Source organism: Pholcus phalangioides, unplaced genomic scaffold (assembly GCF_987345545.1).
Source record: "Pholcus phalangioides strain wild (caught in Gottingen) unplaced genomic scaffold, Ppha-v1.0 ptg000021l_1, whole genome shotgun sequence".
Taxonomy (NCBI): Eukaryota; Metazoa; Arthropoda; class Arachnida; order Araneae; family Pholcidae; genus Pholcus; species Pholcus phalangioides.
Genome location: NW_028301614.1, coordinates 13,452,276 through 13,467,924, shown reverse-complemented (window position 1 = coordinate 13,467,924; position 15,649 = coordinate 13,452,276). Strand labels below are relative to the sequence as shown.

The window sequence follows — 15,649 nt, the reverse complement described above, 5'->3', positions numbered from 1 at the left end:
CCCGGATACCCGACCCTGTGTGTTTGGAGCACTGGTGTTATATGCATATTATACATATACATTTCTCTCGGCATGAACCCCCCCCCCCCACCCACAAGAGCAGGGCTGACAGGGGCCGGAACGATTCTCATCACTTTTTGATTTTTCACACTATAAATTAACCACAGGGGGGGCCCCTGAAAAGCTGCTTTGGGGGCTCGCCATCCAAATTCCTGCCTAGGGGCCCTGCTGTAAGATGTGGGAGACTCTCGGTACATGCACATAACATGATCCCGATGGGTCAAATGGGTCCCGATATATGCTAGAGTTAAAGGAATACTTGACCCAAAATCGTAACCGACTTCCGTAGCACAAAAACGTCACCCATTTCCGTAACATAAAATCGTCACTAATTTCGGTTGCTTAGAAACAGGCCCTTTCCGAGTTTGTGATTTTATATTATTGAGTAGATAAGATTCTCATTTCTTTTTCTTTTTGTATCCTGTGTACATAATACGGCAAGTGTAAGATAACGGATTAGATGGCATGGGGGGGGGGGGCTCAACTGCTAGTATAATGTACCTTCATCCTAATATGTGTACATTCTCCGTCTTCACGAAACCCCGAAACTTTTCTCCAACTCCCAATCCCATCTCGTCTGTAATCACCACAAAATTTGTTAATCGCGGAAATTGTCCGGGGAAAATATGTTGTAAAAAAGTTTGTATGGTTGTGTGTGTTTTTTTTTGTTTTTGTTTTTTTTGACACAAAGTAGTGTTCCAGACTCTGCGACGAAGCTGGGCTGGAAGAGATCTCGGCAACGGGATAAGCCCACTGGCAAAGTTCTGGCGTTCATTCATTCATTCATTCGTGCTTTTTGTGGACAATACCCTGGTGTTGAACTTCCTAACGCTCAAAGCATTAGGCGATGGTATAAACAATTCCGAGACACGCGTTGTCTGTGTAAAGGAAAATCCCCTGGCCGTCTCCGCATGTCAGACGAAAATGTGGAGAGCATCCGACAGAGTTTCGCACATAGTCCACAGAAATCCACTCGCAGTGGATGCAACATGCTCGCAAAAATTTGGCGCGGATTTGACCTGGACATATGCCGTGCATCCCAAGGCGGACATATTGAGTCCTTTTTATTTGGTTTGTAAAAAAACTTTATGATTAGCCACGTAATATAAAATTAATCTTATAAGTGTCTATGTTCAATATTTTTCGTAATATACGCGTTTCAAATCGGGTGATTCTTTTTGAAACACCCTGTATGATACATGTATGGTACTTATCTGTTAAGCTGAGTTGAGAGCCATTTTTTTTTTGGTTTGTCATATTTTTATTCACTTTGGAGAAAAATAAATTTCTTATTGTTTCGTTTTTATTTTAATGAATCTCTATCGACCCCCCCCCCACATGTTCATTAACGCAACCCCCCGGGGGATCGCAACCCACGCTTTGGGAGCCCCTGGAGTAAAGGTAAAGGCAACTGTAAGTACGCTCATATATTTACAGCAACCACTTCCACCTAATGATTATGAAGATGACTTGAGAGAGAAGAATCATCTCTTCCAGGCGTCCCAAAAAAAAATTTTAAGGGGATGATTGAAATTATCTGTTTCGAGTTGGCTTTGAATCGTGATTCAACTGAAATCGATTCAAGAAAAATATTCTTGAATATTAAGAATAACTTGTCAAAGTTATCTTATATATAAGAGCAAATACAAAACATCTTATTCTAAATTCTTAAATGGGTGAATGAAGCAAACCAATGAATAAACAGATATTTTGATCATTTGGTCATTTTTGTCGTGCCTCGGTCATTTTCTGCACACGAGGGCTAACAATTCATACCCCATTCCAAACGGCACCCATCCTCCCTTTTTTTCCATACTCACCGGTAGGTTGGTGCGCTAACCTCGGACTCCCTACGAGCAATCTTTTTCTGTGGTCATGTCACCGTTTCTGCGGTACCCCTGTGTCAGGAAATTTTCTGAAAAGGAGGAATCGCGTATCGAACTCGCGGTACATCTAAACATGCTCTCTTTGATACTTCAGGTGAGTATCTTTTATCGACCTGAGTTACCGCGTGCTAAACAGATACTAATAGAAATAATGGAAAAGATAATTTTGGGTAAGAATTCAGTAAAATAGGGAATACAGTGCTTGTGCAAACTACCATATGGCCCATGATGTCGCTACTAAGTAGCATATGTACCACGGGCCTAATTAACAAGGTAGTAAACCGGGCGCACTCCGTTCTGCAGGGGGGAAATCTGCAATCATTACACTTCACTCATAGTTTGAAAAATACGTGGCAGATGGCAGCACTGTACAGGAATTACACAGAAAGAAGCTTCTCGCATGTTTCATGCTCATTATCCGATTATTTTATCACATGAACGAGCGCATTTTGTGTGTAGTTTTTGCCCATAACTTGAATTACTTATAGGTTAAGATATCTTCATATTATGAAATATTAAACTTTGATGAAATTCGGACACAGACAACATTGGGGAAAGATCGGGTCAAATTTGTATTAAGAAGCTCTTTAATACAGCTTTGATTCGGGTCGAATCAGTGCGATTGCTTTTGGGCAGTGCCCTCTATCGACAATAACTTGAACTAATACTTTTGCCTTTCTTTCCACAAGGAAAGTCTCTCGTGCGAATGACTTTTCTTTCAACTAAGAGAATAACTTCAACGGTTGAAGTTACGCAAAAAAGAAATTTTCTTTTGCGTGAGAAACATTAGTTCACATTTCTGTCAATAGAAGCCACTCCACAACATTCTGGACCCGAACCTTTCTTCAATCTCTTCTGCGCCCACACGTTTAAAAAACTTCAGACTTCGTTTTTCTTGTGATTTAGGAAAGAAAATAGTTCAGATTTTTGCCGATAGATGGTGCTGTACAAAGTTCCAGATTGATTAGACCTGAGCCTTTCTTCAATTTGTTCTGTGTCCGAAACGTTCGCAAAGATTTAGGAAAGCTGTGGTGAAACAATTCCACCAATATCGCTTTATCTGCCAATGTCCACGTCACAATGGAAACCTTATGTAAGTGCCAGGAACAGGAAAATTCAGAAATGAGCTGTGTTAATCGTTACACTCGGCATTGTATAGGATTCTGATTTGCATATTTCTAGTTCATTTTCTTTCAGGCAGCGCTCTCTATCAACAAAACATTGAACTAATTTTTTTTCTTTCCCAAAAAAAATCCCTTATCGTGAGAATTATTATTTTTTCCAAAAAAAACACTTTCTCTTTCTTTCTCAAATATATTAATTCCTTCGTTTTTTATGAATTTTGAAACTGTTTACGAATTTATGGGAGACCCTGTGTTTACTATGAATGCCCCCCCCCCCACCTCCAACTGAAAGGATTAATGCTAGTAATCCAGTATGATTAAAGGTGCTGGTCTCTCTCTCTCTCTCTCACTAATCCATGAACTACGACTACATTGTTTCTTTCAATTCCTGCCGTAAATCCTTTGTCATTGACTGACGAAATTCAGGGGATAAAATTCTTGGAAAGCTTGGCGGAATCCGTTCTTAGAAGAATCCACAAGCGAAATAAATTACGTATTTTCGTTTTAAGAATTAACTCCGAGTATTTGAGTACTCTTGGGGTAATCTCATGGGATGGAATAAGATAATCCTAGTTTATACAGTGGACGCTGCTTATTAAAATGGCGGATAATGTTAGAAAACCGAATGCACATTCGGGTATTTTTATCACCTTCACTGAGTACGGAATGGACAAATAAGTTCATAGGAACAAATAAATAACATGGGAAAAATAACCTAGGTATCAGTGCTTAGGTTTATGTTGCCCCAAGTAAAATGAATGTGGCATGACTTTTCGATATTGGCAAGTGCATTGGCTCCAACAACCCGCGTTTCGCTAAGGGGCTGAATGGTGCCACTATCCCGGATGCAACTAGGGTCATCGATTAAGGAAATTCTCATTGAAGAGCGGCTTAGGTTTTCTGAACATTGTTCAGCGGTGGTCAAAAAAGAAAATAAAGAGGATGCTCGGTTTTATTCTCAAAACATTCTTCACGTTCTCCTAAAGTCATTCTTCCGCTTTTCCGAGGGCTAGTTCGCTTTGGCCCGGAATATGCTGTGCGGTTTTGGAGGCCCTATTTTCAGAAAGATACAGACTCAGTTAAAGGAATGCCAAGAAGATCCAGAGGGTATGAAGAGCTTGAGCTATGAAGAGATACATATTCATTGAATATGTTTTCTTTGGAACAACTTAGGCATCATAGAGATATGATAGAAATATTTAATGTTTTCAATGAAATCTTCTGATGGATCATGAAATATTGTTACACACGCCATCATTTAAATGCTTCAACTCAGACCACTTTCCGTTGGTTAGGGACAATTTCAGACTGAGGTGTTTCAGGGAGTTTTGTTGCAAATGCATGGAATAGCTTACCTTCTAATGTCGTGAATTCCCTCACGTTAGACACCTTTAAAAGAAAATTTGATAAACTTGGTAGTAGTAATCGGTTAACTACTCATGCTTGAATGGACGGCAACCATATTTTTATGGGAAGTTTATTTTAGGTTTTTTCTTATTTATTGCTATTGGATCGCTGTATTCAGGGTATGGGCAACCATATTTTTATGCGTTTTTGCAATATTATGTGTTTTTTTTAGTTGTGATTTTTCTTCTTTCTTTACTTTCTTCGTGTTTTTGTTTTGTCCGTTTTTGTCTGTTGGATACAAATATTGCGTAAAAAGTCATAAAATCCTTGCATTTAAAGCCATATATTCGACAAACCATTTCACTGAAAACCGTTAAATCTCTTCCAAAAGAACCCGCGATTTTAGATTAATGAATCGCAAGAGTCTGCGACACAATGTAATGTATCATCAAAAAATAAATCAGAAAACATTCCACTCTCAAATTTGCATTGCTATTCATTTATTCATGGCAACAGAAACTAATCTGTACACAATATACTTGAAAATATACATAGGAATCCATGAACAGGATAAATGTGTCAAACAAATAGGCGCATTATTTCCGAGAGGAGCTCTTTTTAACAAGCATAAAACCCAGAAATCACGGCGTACATATTTATTTTGTTAATGACACGGACGCCTATACATCCCAAGCCCACATAATTAACCCAATGGATATTTTGACTATACATACATACTCAGAGCACCGAAAATGCATTACATATCGAGTGACGCGATGAAGTTTCAAACTACTGGTAGAAAAGATAGAAAGTTGAAAATATATTTAACCTCTACTTGATTCGATGGACTGGTCTTACGTGAGAAAAGTTCGAGAATATTCTGTGCGTGAATGATTTTGAGTTTCGGTAGAAGTGGGAAAAAATGACGCTGTTTGACACCTTGGATGATATTTATTTCCATTTGAAAGTCCACGGCGTCACTGAAGAGATCCCTCCGTATTCAAACTTAACTAAACAGTCCTCAGGAACTATGGCTATCCGTGGATTTTATCCTCTGAATCCTCCTCCTCCTCCGATTCTCTGCCTTGGTGGTTGAGCTACTGGTGCGGGTGGCTGGTAGCCGTATTGCCTGCTCGGTGTCAAGGCATTGGCTCTTTCGACGTCTTGGTCGGTGAGGAACGGGACGTTTGGTCCTGCGCCGATGTTAGCATTCAGGTAGAAGAAATCTCGGGACGAGGCGCACGGGACAGCGTCTTCCGGGTAGGAACACGTCAGAGTTGCCTGGTTGAAGACCGTCTGGTTGCCACACATGAAGCTCCATTGCTGGGTTTCGGCGGTTCCGTCGGCGTGTGTAACCGTCTGGCAGACGTGGAATATCTGGCAGTTGTTGTCGATGTCAGCGTAGTATCCGTCGCTGCTGCAGACGAACGACGTGCGAACGGATCCGATCAGAAGCTCGACTCCATCTGGTAATTCGTAGGCTGCTCTTTTAGACTGCAAAGAGACCATCGAAAACGCTTACATCAATAATTTATGCATTGATATTCAAATCGTCTGGCGACATATGATCTTACAAAAAAATTTTTACGACCAAACTCGGTTAAAACGACAGCAAAGATTCCGCGAAACTTTGTCGCTACAACCGAGGATGATGGTTTGTGTCGAAAGAAGTCCTTTTTTTGAAGTCTTATTTTGATTGAAATTTGATAAGAGGCAATCAAATACTGTGCATGAAATTTTTATTTCTTCATGATTGGGGGTGACCATATTTGATCGAGACAAAGTGGAATTATGAGACATCCCTGATTCTTGCCAAACATGTCGCCAAATGGCAACGCAATTGCCAAACATTGCTTATAAATAACCTTCGGTGAAAAATATAGTCTCTCTCAGCAAGTCTGTTAAAATGTATTTGACGGGGGGAATGAGACTTAGCAAATGTACGAGATGAATATTTTTTTGGTCATAATCATTATTATACAATTTATGAATTATTGAAATTGACTTCGTTTCTGATTCTAGTAAATATTAGGAATTGAAAGAAGCTTCATTGGAAAAAAAAAACAGGACGCATTTTTATACCATAAGTATTCTTATGGGCGTTGTATAATATTTCAACATGTGTATATATATTGTTTGTAATTGCATTTTTAATTGGGTTGCTGTATTTTTGAAGCATATGACATCCATATTTATTATGGGCATCTTTTCTCAGCCACCTCGTTGAGCATTTTGCCTGTTGTGGCGTTGAATTTGTATTTGCATTTATTTATAGGGAAATATAATCGGAAAAGGGCTAAATATGGAAATTTTTTGTATAGTGGTCATGTCAGTGAACAAGTCGGAACATCAAAAACATGCATTATATAAATCTTTTTTTTCAACGTTAAGTATAAATGTGTGGAACAACAGATGAAAATTCTCTAAATCTGATGAGCTCTAGTTTCTTGGGAAACGTCATTGAAACGAATACGAAAAGCGACGAAAAATTCGTCGTTATATCTGAGGCGTTTGCTTTCCACCGACGTTATACATTATATAAGCAACGTTCATTAACTCTATTCTCCATAGGAATCAATCCAGACCACCAATTATTGACGTTATAGCAATTTTGTCGTTTCAAACGAGTCGTTATAACCGAGTTTTACTGTATGCATCATACTTACTTACAGTGAAAATTACTGCGCAGAAATTACAGTAAAAAAATTTCACTTTTGAAAAAATGAGATAAAATTATTATTACGATAAATACGCATCAATATATACTCACCCTAGTTGCGGCTGATCCCAGGGCAATGCAGCAAGCGGCTACAGTACGAGAAATAATCAATTTTTATCCATGATACACAAAAATATACCATAAATAATGTTGCAAAAGAAAAAACTTTAAAAAAGAACAAGGCGTTTGTTGCTCAAGTATCGTAATACTAATTAGCCCCACAAGCATAAATCTCAAAACAATACACATCAACCCTTTTTCTTTCTAACGCCGAATTACACAATAGAAGTTTTATTAAAGTTATTTTATAAAACATAAAGAATGCAACTAAAAGCGTATTGGTTACATTCGCTCATTCTTAGTGTGCGAACATAGTGCATGCTATTCCGCGCTGTTACCAATTCGGTAAAAAAACCTGAAATTTAAGTGTTTAACCAATCTGTTATGGCGCAGATTTGCAGAAACGGAAACCAGCGTGCTTTATGTGTTCGTACTCTCAGGTCGGGATTACACTATAAAACATTTGTAAAAGTTCTTTTATAAAACTAGGAAAATGTACCAAATAATCGTGTCGGTTACATTCGATCGAATGTAACCAATTGGCTTATTGGTTGTTTTTTTTTCGAGTTTTGTGAAAGATATTTTATCAAACTTTTACAGTGTAATCCCGGGTTTACACAACATCGAAAAAATTCTAGGTTGATCGCGAATATCGGATCATCAACAGGCCAGGTCCGTAGTCAATGAACTTAATTAATAATGATTTGAACCAAGTACGTACGCACACTGGAATGATGATATGCAAATGAAAAATAAGTCCTCAGAGAAAACAAGTACTAATTTTGTTATAAATTTTTGGTTAGACTGGAATCATACTATAAAAGTTTGATAAAAGATCTTCAAAAAAACTTTAAAAAAGAAAAGAACCAATAATTGTATGTTACATTCGCTCGAATGTGTGTAACCGATACGCTTATTGGTTGCATTTTTCAAGTTTTTTCAAAGAACTTTCACAGAACATTAATAGCGTAATCCCGGGCTTATTAATAAGATCGAAAGAATTCGATCTCGGAATATAAGCTACGCGACAACAACTTAGCAATCACACGTCTCCTACTACACTCGCTTGACTTCGATTCCCACCATGGGCAAAGAAACATTTCAACATCCGGTCGTTTTTGATCAGCACCTCCTAGAAGTAGAAGGCTACTGCACGAGTTGTCAAGTTCATCTGAACGTCATGAGAGTAGTCCGGTAAAACTACATTTTGAACCACAGCATCCTATTTCGTTTCTTCTTATTTTGGCGTAGAATCATCCGGGTTGGGACACAAATACCGAGTGGTAATTGGATATGGGGCATAGAAATCGCCAACTCTGTGTCCGATCGTTTCTTTTCCCCACAACAAAGATACCAGCACGTGCAGCGGAATTTTTTTCTCTGAATATTCTGAGTAGGACGGACGCAGCAGTGTGCGGAAGCAGCATCTCCTAGAGATAGAAGGCCTCTGCACTGTTTGCCATAAATGTCATTCAGACTACCAAGCAAGTTTGCCACATTTTGAAACACAGCATCCTATTTTGTTTCTTCTTATTTTGGCGTAGAATATTCCTGATTGGCTCACAAATACCGCACGGTGATTGGATGTGGGGAATAGAAATCACCAATTCTGAGCCCGATCATTTCTTTTCCTCGCAACGATGATACTGGCACGAGCAGGGAATTTTTTTTCCCTGAATATTCTGAGGGAAAATGGACTACTTACTTGACGTCACAAGCAGACTGCGGAGACCTTCTATCTCTAGGAGGTGCTGGCGGAGGCCTTATATCTCTAGGAGGTGCTGGTTTGATTCCGATCTGAGTGTGACTTTCTTAAATTGTACAAGATCCAGGATCTATCGACTATAAGAATACAAATACAAGGACCACAAAACAAGCAAAATGCCCAACGAGGTGGCTCAAAAACGATGTTCAGAAAAAATATGGATGAATGAGAAAAGAATGGTGGTATTTTGAAATATTCAAATGTATCGTGGTTATACTCTTTCACTATTCTGAGCACTATTTCCCTATTTCTTCAATCTCACTCACAATGAATTAGAATTTATAAATGGGGAATTAATTTACTTTCCAACGAACATTGTGGGCCCATTTTCTATCTCTGCGTAACATTGTGTCCTCCTAACCTTGAATGTGCAGTACGTTTCCTAAAAATTCAATGAAACAAATTTTTTTTTTTTTTGTAATACTCACCAAGAACGATAAGCAACTTCATTTTCAGGGTGAAAGTGTACCTTAAATTATAAAACATAGTTAACGAAATTCTATCAAAAATTACAATTTTTGAACTTGTACAAAAATATGCCTTTACACTGTTCTTATTCAATTATGATAGTTTTGTGAAAAAAAGTTAAAAGAAATTCCTCGAAATGCTCACTCATCAATATACAGTATGTCCCATAAAATCATAAATAGTTTAAAAATCTATAAAAATTAAAAGAATTGGTGTACAATATTCTGATGCGATTCCACAAAAAGTTATTCTCACGAAAATATATATTTTATGTTAAAAAAAAGTTACAATTTTTGTTGTTAGAGGGCGCTATGCGAAAGGCCAGTGGGTGTGAGTGGACTTGAACATTTCTTCAATCTCCTCTGTGTCTGAAACGTTTGTAACGCTTCGGCCGGCGATTCGTGACTGAGGTAAAACATCACCTATAGTTCTTCATCCACCAATGTCACAACATCACAAGCAAAACCTCAAGAATCGCTAGTAATTTGAAAATTCAAATAAGAACTTTTAATCGTACATCCTGTATTTTAAAGAAATTGGATTTGCATATTTCCGGTGACTTTCTTTCGTACAGCTCCTTCTATCGGAAAAAAATTTAACTAATTTTTTCCTCTGCCAAAAAAAAAACACCCCTTATGTTTGAATAAGTTCTTTTGCAGACCGCATTCAAATATTCCAAATACTACGATTTTCATGAATTTGTTAATCATTTATGGGACACATTTTTAATCATTTATGATTTAAAAATTCCTTGTAATAACTGATTTATATAATCAGTGAATTTGACAATTATTGATATATTGAAATGTGTTGTTGACATAAGAAACTTTTTTTCATCAAAATATTTGATTGGAATATTTTCCGCGTATATACTACTCTCTTTCTCTCTTCTCAGCACTATGAGATACGTAAGAGCTCACTATATCAATAATCACTTTTAATTCAACACGGAGAGAAGTTCTCTGCAGCCATTATGTGGTTGATACAAAAAAAAAATCGAACATTTGCTTTGTGGGATCGAATCCGGACCTTCACGGTAACCTTCATAGTGGAAGACGAGCATCTTACCATTGCGCTTCGAATACCAGCTCCTCCTAACCAGATCATGGCCCGCCGTTCTGTATCATTGAAGAGGTTTTAGCAGGTGGTCGAAAAAAACCAGGGCATGTTGCGCGTATGTGTTGTGAATCTAACGTTAACTTTGTTTCTGTGTAATGTTTGTTATAGTGCTGCCATCTGCCATCAATTTTGTGAAACTATGAGTGAATTGTAATGATTAAATAATTATATCGTTGTGTGTAAGGCCTGTTGCTCTCTCGGTGGCAAGACTAATGGGGAGAGACTAATGCTAGATCGGCTCGCATTCGCACCTCGAAGTTTTGAACCACAGAAAAAACCAACTTCAGCCGATCACCACTGTGGAGACGGTGGAGTTCGAAGCCGTGTCCTCGTCGAATCCCAGCTGGTGATCGTAGACGAAGTTGTATTTCGGCATTGAAACTTCCATTACCTTGCATTGATAGCTGAATCCCTGATGATAAATTGAACGAGCTGAATGCTTTTTAATGTCCGTATATTTTGAGGTGGAATGAAACATGTCACAGATTGTAACGATGTATGTTTTAATGAATGCTAGAGCGGGGATTAACTTTTTTTTGTATTACGAGCAACTGCCAACGCCGTCATCAGCAAAATCTATGTTTGTTGGAGAAGCACAATGATCTCTATTATATATAATTTTTTATATTAGTACATATACCAATTTATTATGCTCATTGACTGTCCTCTAATTGATATCTATAACGATGGCATCGATTTATAATTTGAACCTTGAGTTTTGATGGCAACATCTTAAATCACATGATTAAAATGAAATGCAATAGCATGCATCAAATCTCGAAAATTACTCATTTAAAGTCATTCGTAATTGTTCAGCTCTCAATATTGGATGAATGGCAATAGCAATATAATCTCTACAAGTTAATTTATTTTTTCATTTCAGTCTTTTAAAACTGTAAATATTCCCAGTTAGAAACGTCGGTTTGATTAATTATAAAAAAATATTTTTCCTTCATGAAAACAGTTGATTTTATCCTAAAGGTGTGAGATTCCAAACATAATTTACAAAATAAAAAATTAAATCCTCTCAGCACTCTAGTGTCGTAAATTTAATTTTTTTTAAATCACCTATTTTTGAAAAAAAAAAAAAAAATTTTAACCCTTAAAGGTTCTTTTTTTTTCTGGAGCTGATAATTTTTCATAGCTAATGACACGTATTGAAAGCCGGAAAAATCATTCAGAAAAATCTATTTCGAATTGTACTGCTTATATACAGGGTCTTATTAAAGGCGTGCAAAGTTTTGAAATTCGCGCATAAAATACAAATACAAACACAACGCTACAATACAATTAATACAATACAACTACATACAATTAATAAATGTAATGAAGTAATATTAATTTTCAAACTACCTTCTTTATGGTTCAAAATATAGTAAGAAAAAATTCGGATTGCAAACGTATCTCCCCATTTGTTAAAAGGCAATTATGAATTTCTATCAACTGCAGTTATGAACGTTTCACCCTCTATGTATGGTGTCATTTTTCGAGAGCTGCTGAAATATTTTACGTTATCAGAGATTTATAAAATCGCACCAAATTGGGGGAATCGAAAATAAAATTCGAGGTAATAACTATTCAACTTTGTAAAGCAAGATTTTATATCTGTAAATAACATTAAAATCAAGGCATACCATATATTTTACCCTTAATTAACTATTTTAGCTAATTAAAAAAGCCACTCCAATTAATTGAATTCAATTGTCGTGCTGACATTTTCAATTAAAAATATGCAAACTGCGCCCATTTACACGCGTATCTTCTAAACAAAATATTTCTAAAACCTTTTTTATGGGGGTTAACCAAAGAGGGTTAACGAAATCTATTCACATATGGGAAGCTATGCGTTTAAGGGTTAATGTTGTTTCTACTGGCATGGGCATGCCTAGAAAACATGTAGGAAAAACTTTGCTCATGAATTTTTCGGTGGATATCTCTAAAGTGAAGGGTCAGAAAAGGGAACAAAAGCAAAAAAATTAAGAAAATCAAAATCCAAATGTGAATCCAGCTTTTAAAATGAATTCAATTATCCTCTTTCTACGAATCAGTCACTCTGAGATAATTATTTTATTTTTAATTTTTCAAATTTAGTTCTCAACACTACTTCTATAGAAAATAAATTCAGGTTTTTCAATATAAATAGCAAATTAAAGAATAGCTTGTATTTAAATCATGTGAGAACGCTTTAATTTTTTTCCTGATGAGATTCCGAATTTAACTTTTAAAAATAAAAACTGATTAATTTCAGCGCCTTACGGCATAAATTTATTTTTCTTCAATCCCATATTTTAGAGAGAAGAATAAAATTTAAATTTTTTTTATAATTTTAATGTTATTTCTATGGACGTAGGCAAGTCAAGAACACATAGAGGAGAAAAATTTTTTTTTTTTCATGAGCTTTTTGTTTGATATCTAAACTAAACGATCAGAAGGGGAAGTAAAAGAAAAAAAATTATAAAAAAAAGACATAAAATCTAAATTCGGCTTGTAAAATGCAACTCCCCCTTCAATTATCTTTTTCTATGAATATCAGTCACCCTCTGAGATAATTATTATTTTTTTAATTTTCTTTTCAAATTTAATTTTCAACATCATCCGTTACAATAGAAAATAAATTTAGAATTTTTTAATATTAATAGCAAATTGAAGAGTAGCTCGTTAATAAATCATGAAAGCATCTGATTTTTTTCCCGAAGGTATGAGAAGTTGAATTTGAAGGAAGGAAACAGCTATTTTCCGGATATTATGCTGAGCTGAATTTGATTTACAAAACCAAAAATTCATCCGATTTAGCACTTATGTCATAAATTTAATTCTTTTGAATCGATCAGTTTTTAATTTTTTTTAATTTATTATTATTTTTTATTTCTTTGGACATGGGAAAGTCATAAAAAGCACGCAGGAAAAGAGTCATGAGTTTTTTTAGATTTTTTATCTCTAATTTCAAGAATCAGGAGGGAAAAACATTATGAAAACTTATTCCATGTGGGAATTTGGCTTGTAAAATGTTAACTGTTACCCCCAATTATAATTTTCTGTGAATCAATCACTCTGAGATAATTATTCTTTTTTTTTAAATTGTCAAATTTAATTTTCAACATCTACTAATTCTATAGAAAATATATTTCGGCCTTTTTAATATTAAAATCAAATTAAAGAATTGTTGGCAAATAAATCATGTTTTAAAAAAGCCTCTTTATACAAGAGAGGAACTCAATGAAATATCATTTAAGAAGAATATCGATGGAAAATTCTAGACTTACGTATCGCCACGCAAATTCCAAAAGAGAACTCGAAGAAGATGATACCGGAGAAAGTTTGAAAGTTTGACGTTCGCGCCGTCTAATTTATACGCGGCTAATTCGCCTGCGTCCAGTGAAAGTAAACCACTGACAGGGTGTCCAAAGAAAGTGACGTCACTGAATTCCTCGCCAATGAGAGTGAGATTAGTAGGTGGAACACGCGAGCAAAAGTGTGTCACAGGAACACATAACGGTTTAACCAGATTGAAGTAGACGGATTGTTTCTGGTCTTGCCACCATCCGCACCATACCTCCCTCCGCCAATAAGAAAGTCTTCATCTTCTTCTTGAAAGATTCTTGATGATGATGGAAATTACACGGCACAATATGGTGGTTGATGCTTCAAGGTTGACCAGTGTCATCTCAAAAACCCCCAGACACAAAAAAACTCTTTTCTTTCCTCTCTCTGTGGTCCCATTATTAACATACTTTCGCTCATCTTCTTTTTAAAAGAGGTATTTCTATTATTTTAAGCTGAAAAAGCAAAGAAATTCTTTTTCATTCACTCTTTGTGTTGTTCATTATACAGTGTAACGTACGAAACTGTCAAATCAAATGACAAAACAATATTCAATTAGATGTCAGATATCACTATTATCATCATTATTACTCCTCTTTTGATAATTCGTGGAATTCAGGTTAATTCACAGACGCGCAAGTGTGATTATTATCAAGGAAATGATTGAGGTAATGACAATACGCTACATCACCGATTGCTATATTTTAAATAAAATATATTTCCTCTTAAATACTAATAATTATCTGCGAGAAATGACAGCCGTTTTTATAATATTTTAGGGTTTGGATGGAACATTACGATGTTTTCTCTAAAAAACATCAAATTCCATTTGGTTTTATTTATAAAAACTTTTCTATGTTTTAAAATATTAATTAAACGAGCGTATGATAACACTATGTACGAAAATCAGAGAAGAACCATTTATAATATATACAAAAATAGTATACTTATCAAATTATATAATTAATAATAAATAATAATTGCCAAAACCTATGATCTCTGTCAGTTTTTATTTGTTTGTATGTTTGGCAAACTTTTGTCCTACCTTCTTTTTTATTTTCTGCGTTTTATTTTAGTTTAAAGACCTAAATACCAGTAATTAAAAACTAAAAGTATCTGTAAGACAAGAGTAATTATATATAGAATAATTATTTGATAATTGTATGAGAGATCAGTGATTTAAAAGATCTTGCATTATGGATGGATTATAAGTAGGGCTGCTCCCCGATCAATCGTTAATCGCAGTTAAAAAAATTTAATGGAGTTAATCGACTGGATCAATCCGTTCATAACTAATTTTGATTCATTTGATGGAACCAATTAGATGTTTTAAAATTAAATTCTAAGTATAGCATTTCAAATAAGTGACCATCTTAAAAATATTTTATCGATTCACGCAGCCCTATGTAATTAAAATCTGTCCATAATGAATAGTCATTTAAATGCTGGTAATTTTCATATAGATTATTCACTTTCGAAAATTACAACATTTATTCAAAACTTTACTAAATTCATAATTAAAAAATTTCGATTGGTTCTAACTGAAAAAATACATTCAAGGCCTATTAAAGAGACAACCAAGCAGTGGTTCCCAAAGTGTGGGTCAATGTACTGAAGGGATTGCGACCGACCAAATAAATAATTCATTTCTTTTTTTTTAAATATGTCAAAACTAAAAAAAAAATGTCTTTATACTGAGCTGAACTAATTACCATGTATACCACACAATGTAATATTATCAAATTCTATTTGTGCAATGATCAATATATCAAGTTAATAC

At 35.5% G+C, this 15,649-nt stretch overlaps 1 protein-coding gene across 1 annotated transcript; it reads right to left on the bottom strand.

Moving 5' to 3' along the window:
* Positions 1 to 4,903: 4,903 nt before the first annotated feature.
* LOC149070664 (uncharacterized) lies at positions 4,904 to 13,913 on the bottom strand. Its single transcript, XM_089248953.1, has 4 exons — positions 13,812 to 13,913; positions 9,390 to 9,430; positions 7,188 to 7,225; positions 4,904 to 5,911 (listed from the first exon to the last, which is right to left on the bottom strand). Exons 2-4 carry the CDS (start codon positions 9,409 to 9,411, stop codon positions 5,465 to 5,467), a joined length of 507 nt encoding a protein of 168 aa, XP_089105079.1. The 5' UTR covers positions 9,412 to 9,430; positions 13,812 to 13,913; the 3' UTR covers positions 4,904 to 5,464.
* Positions 13,914 to 15,649: the final 1,736 nt, after the last annotated feature.

Excerpts from the sequence above, each read along its gene's own strand:
- LOC149070664 (XM_089248953.1), bottom strand. The coding sequence starts at position 9,411 with ATGAAGTTGCTTATCGTTCTTG. Across the intron at positions 7,226-9,389 it reads GAAGTTGCTTATCGTTCTTG|CCGCTTGCTGCATTGCCCTG; the intron begins GTGAGTATTACA and ends CTCGTACTGTAG. Across the intron at positions 5,912-7,187 it reads TGGGATCAGCCGCAACTAGG|TCTAAAAGAGCAGCCTACGA; the intron begins GTGAGTATATAT and ends GTCTCTTTGCAG.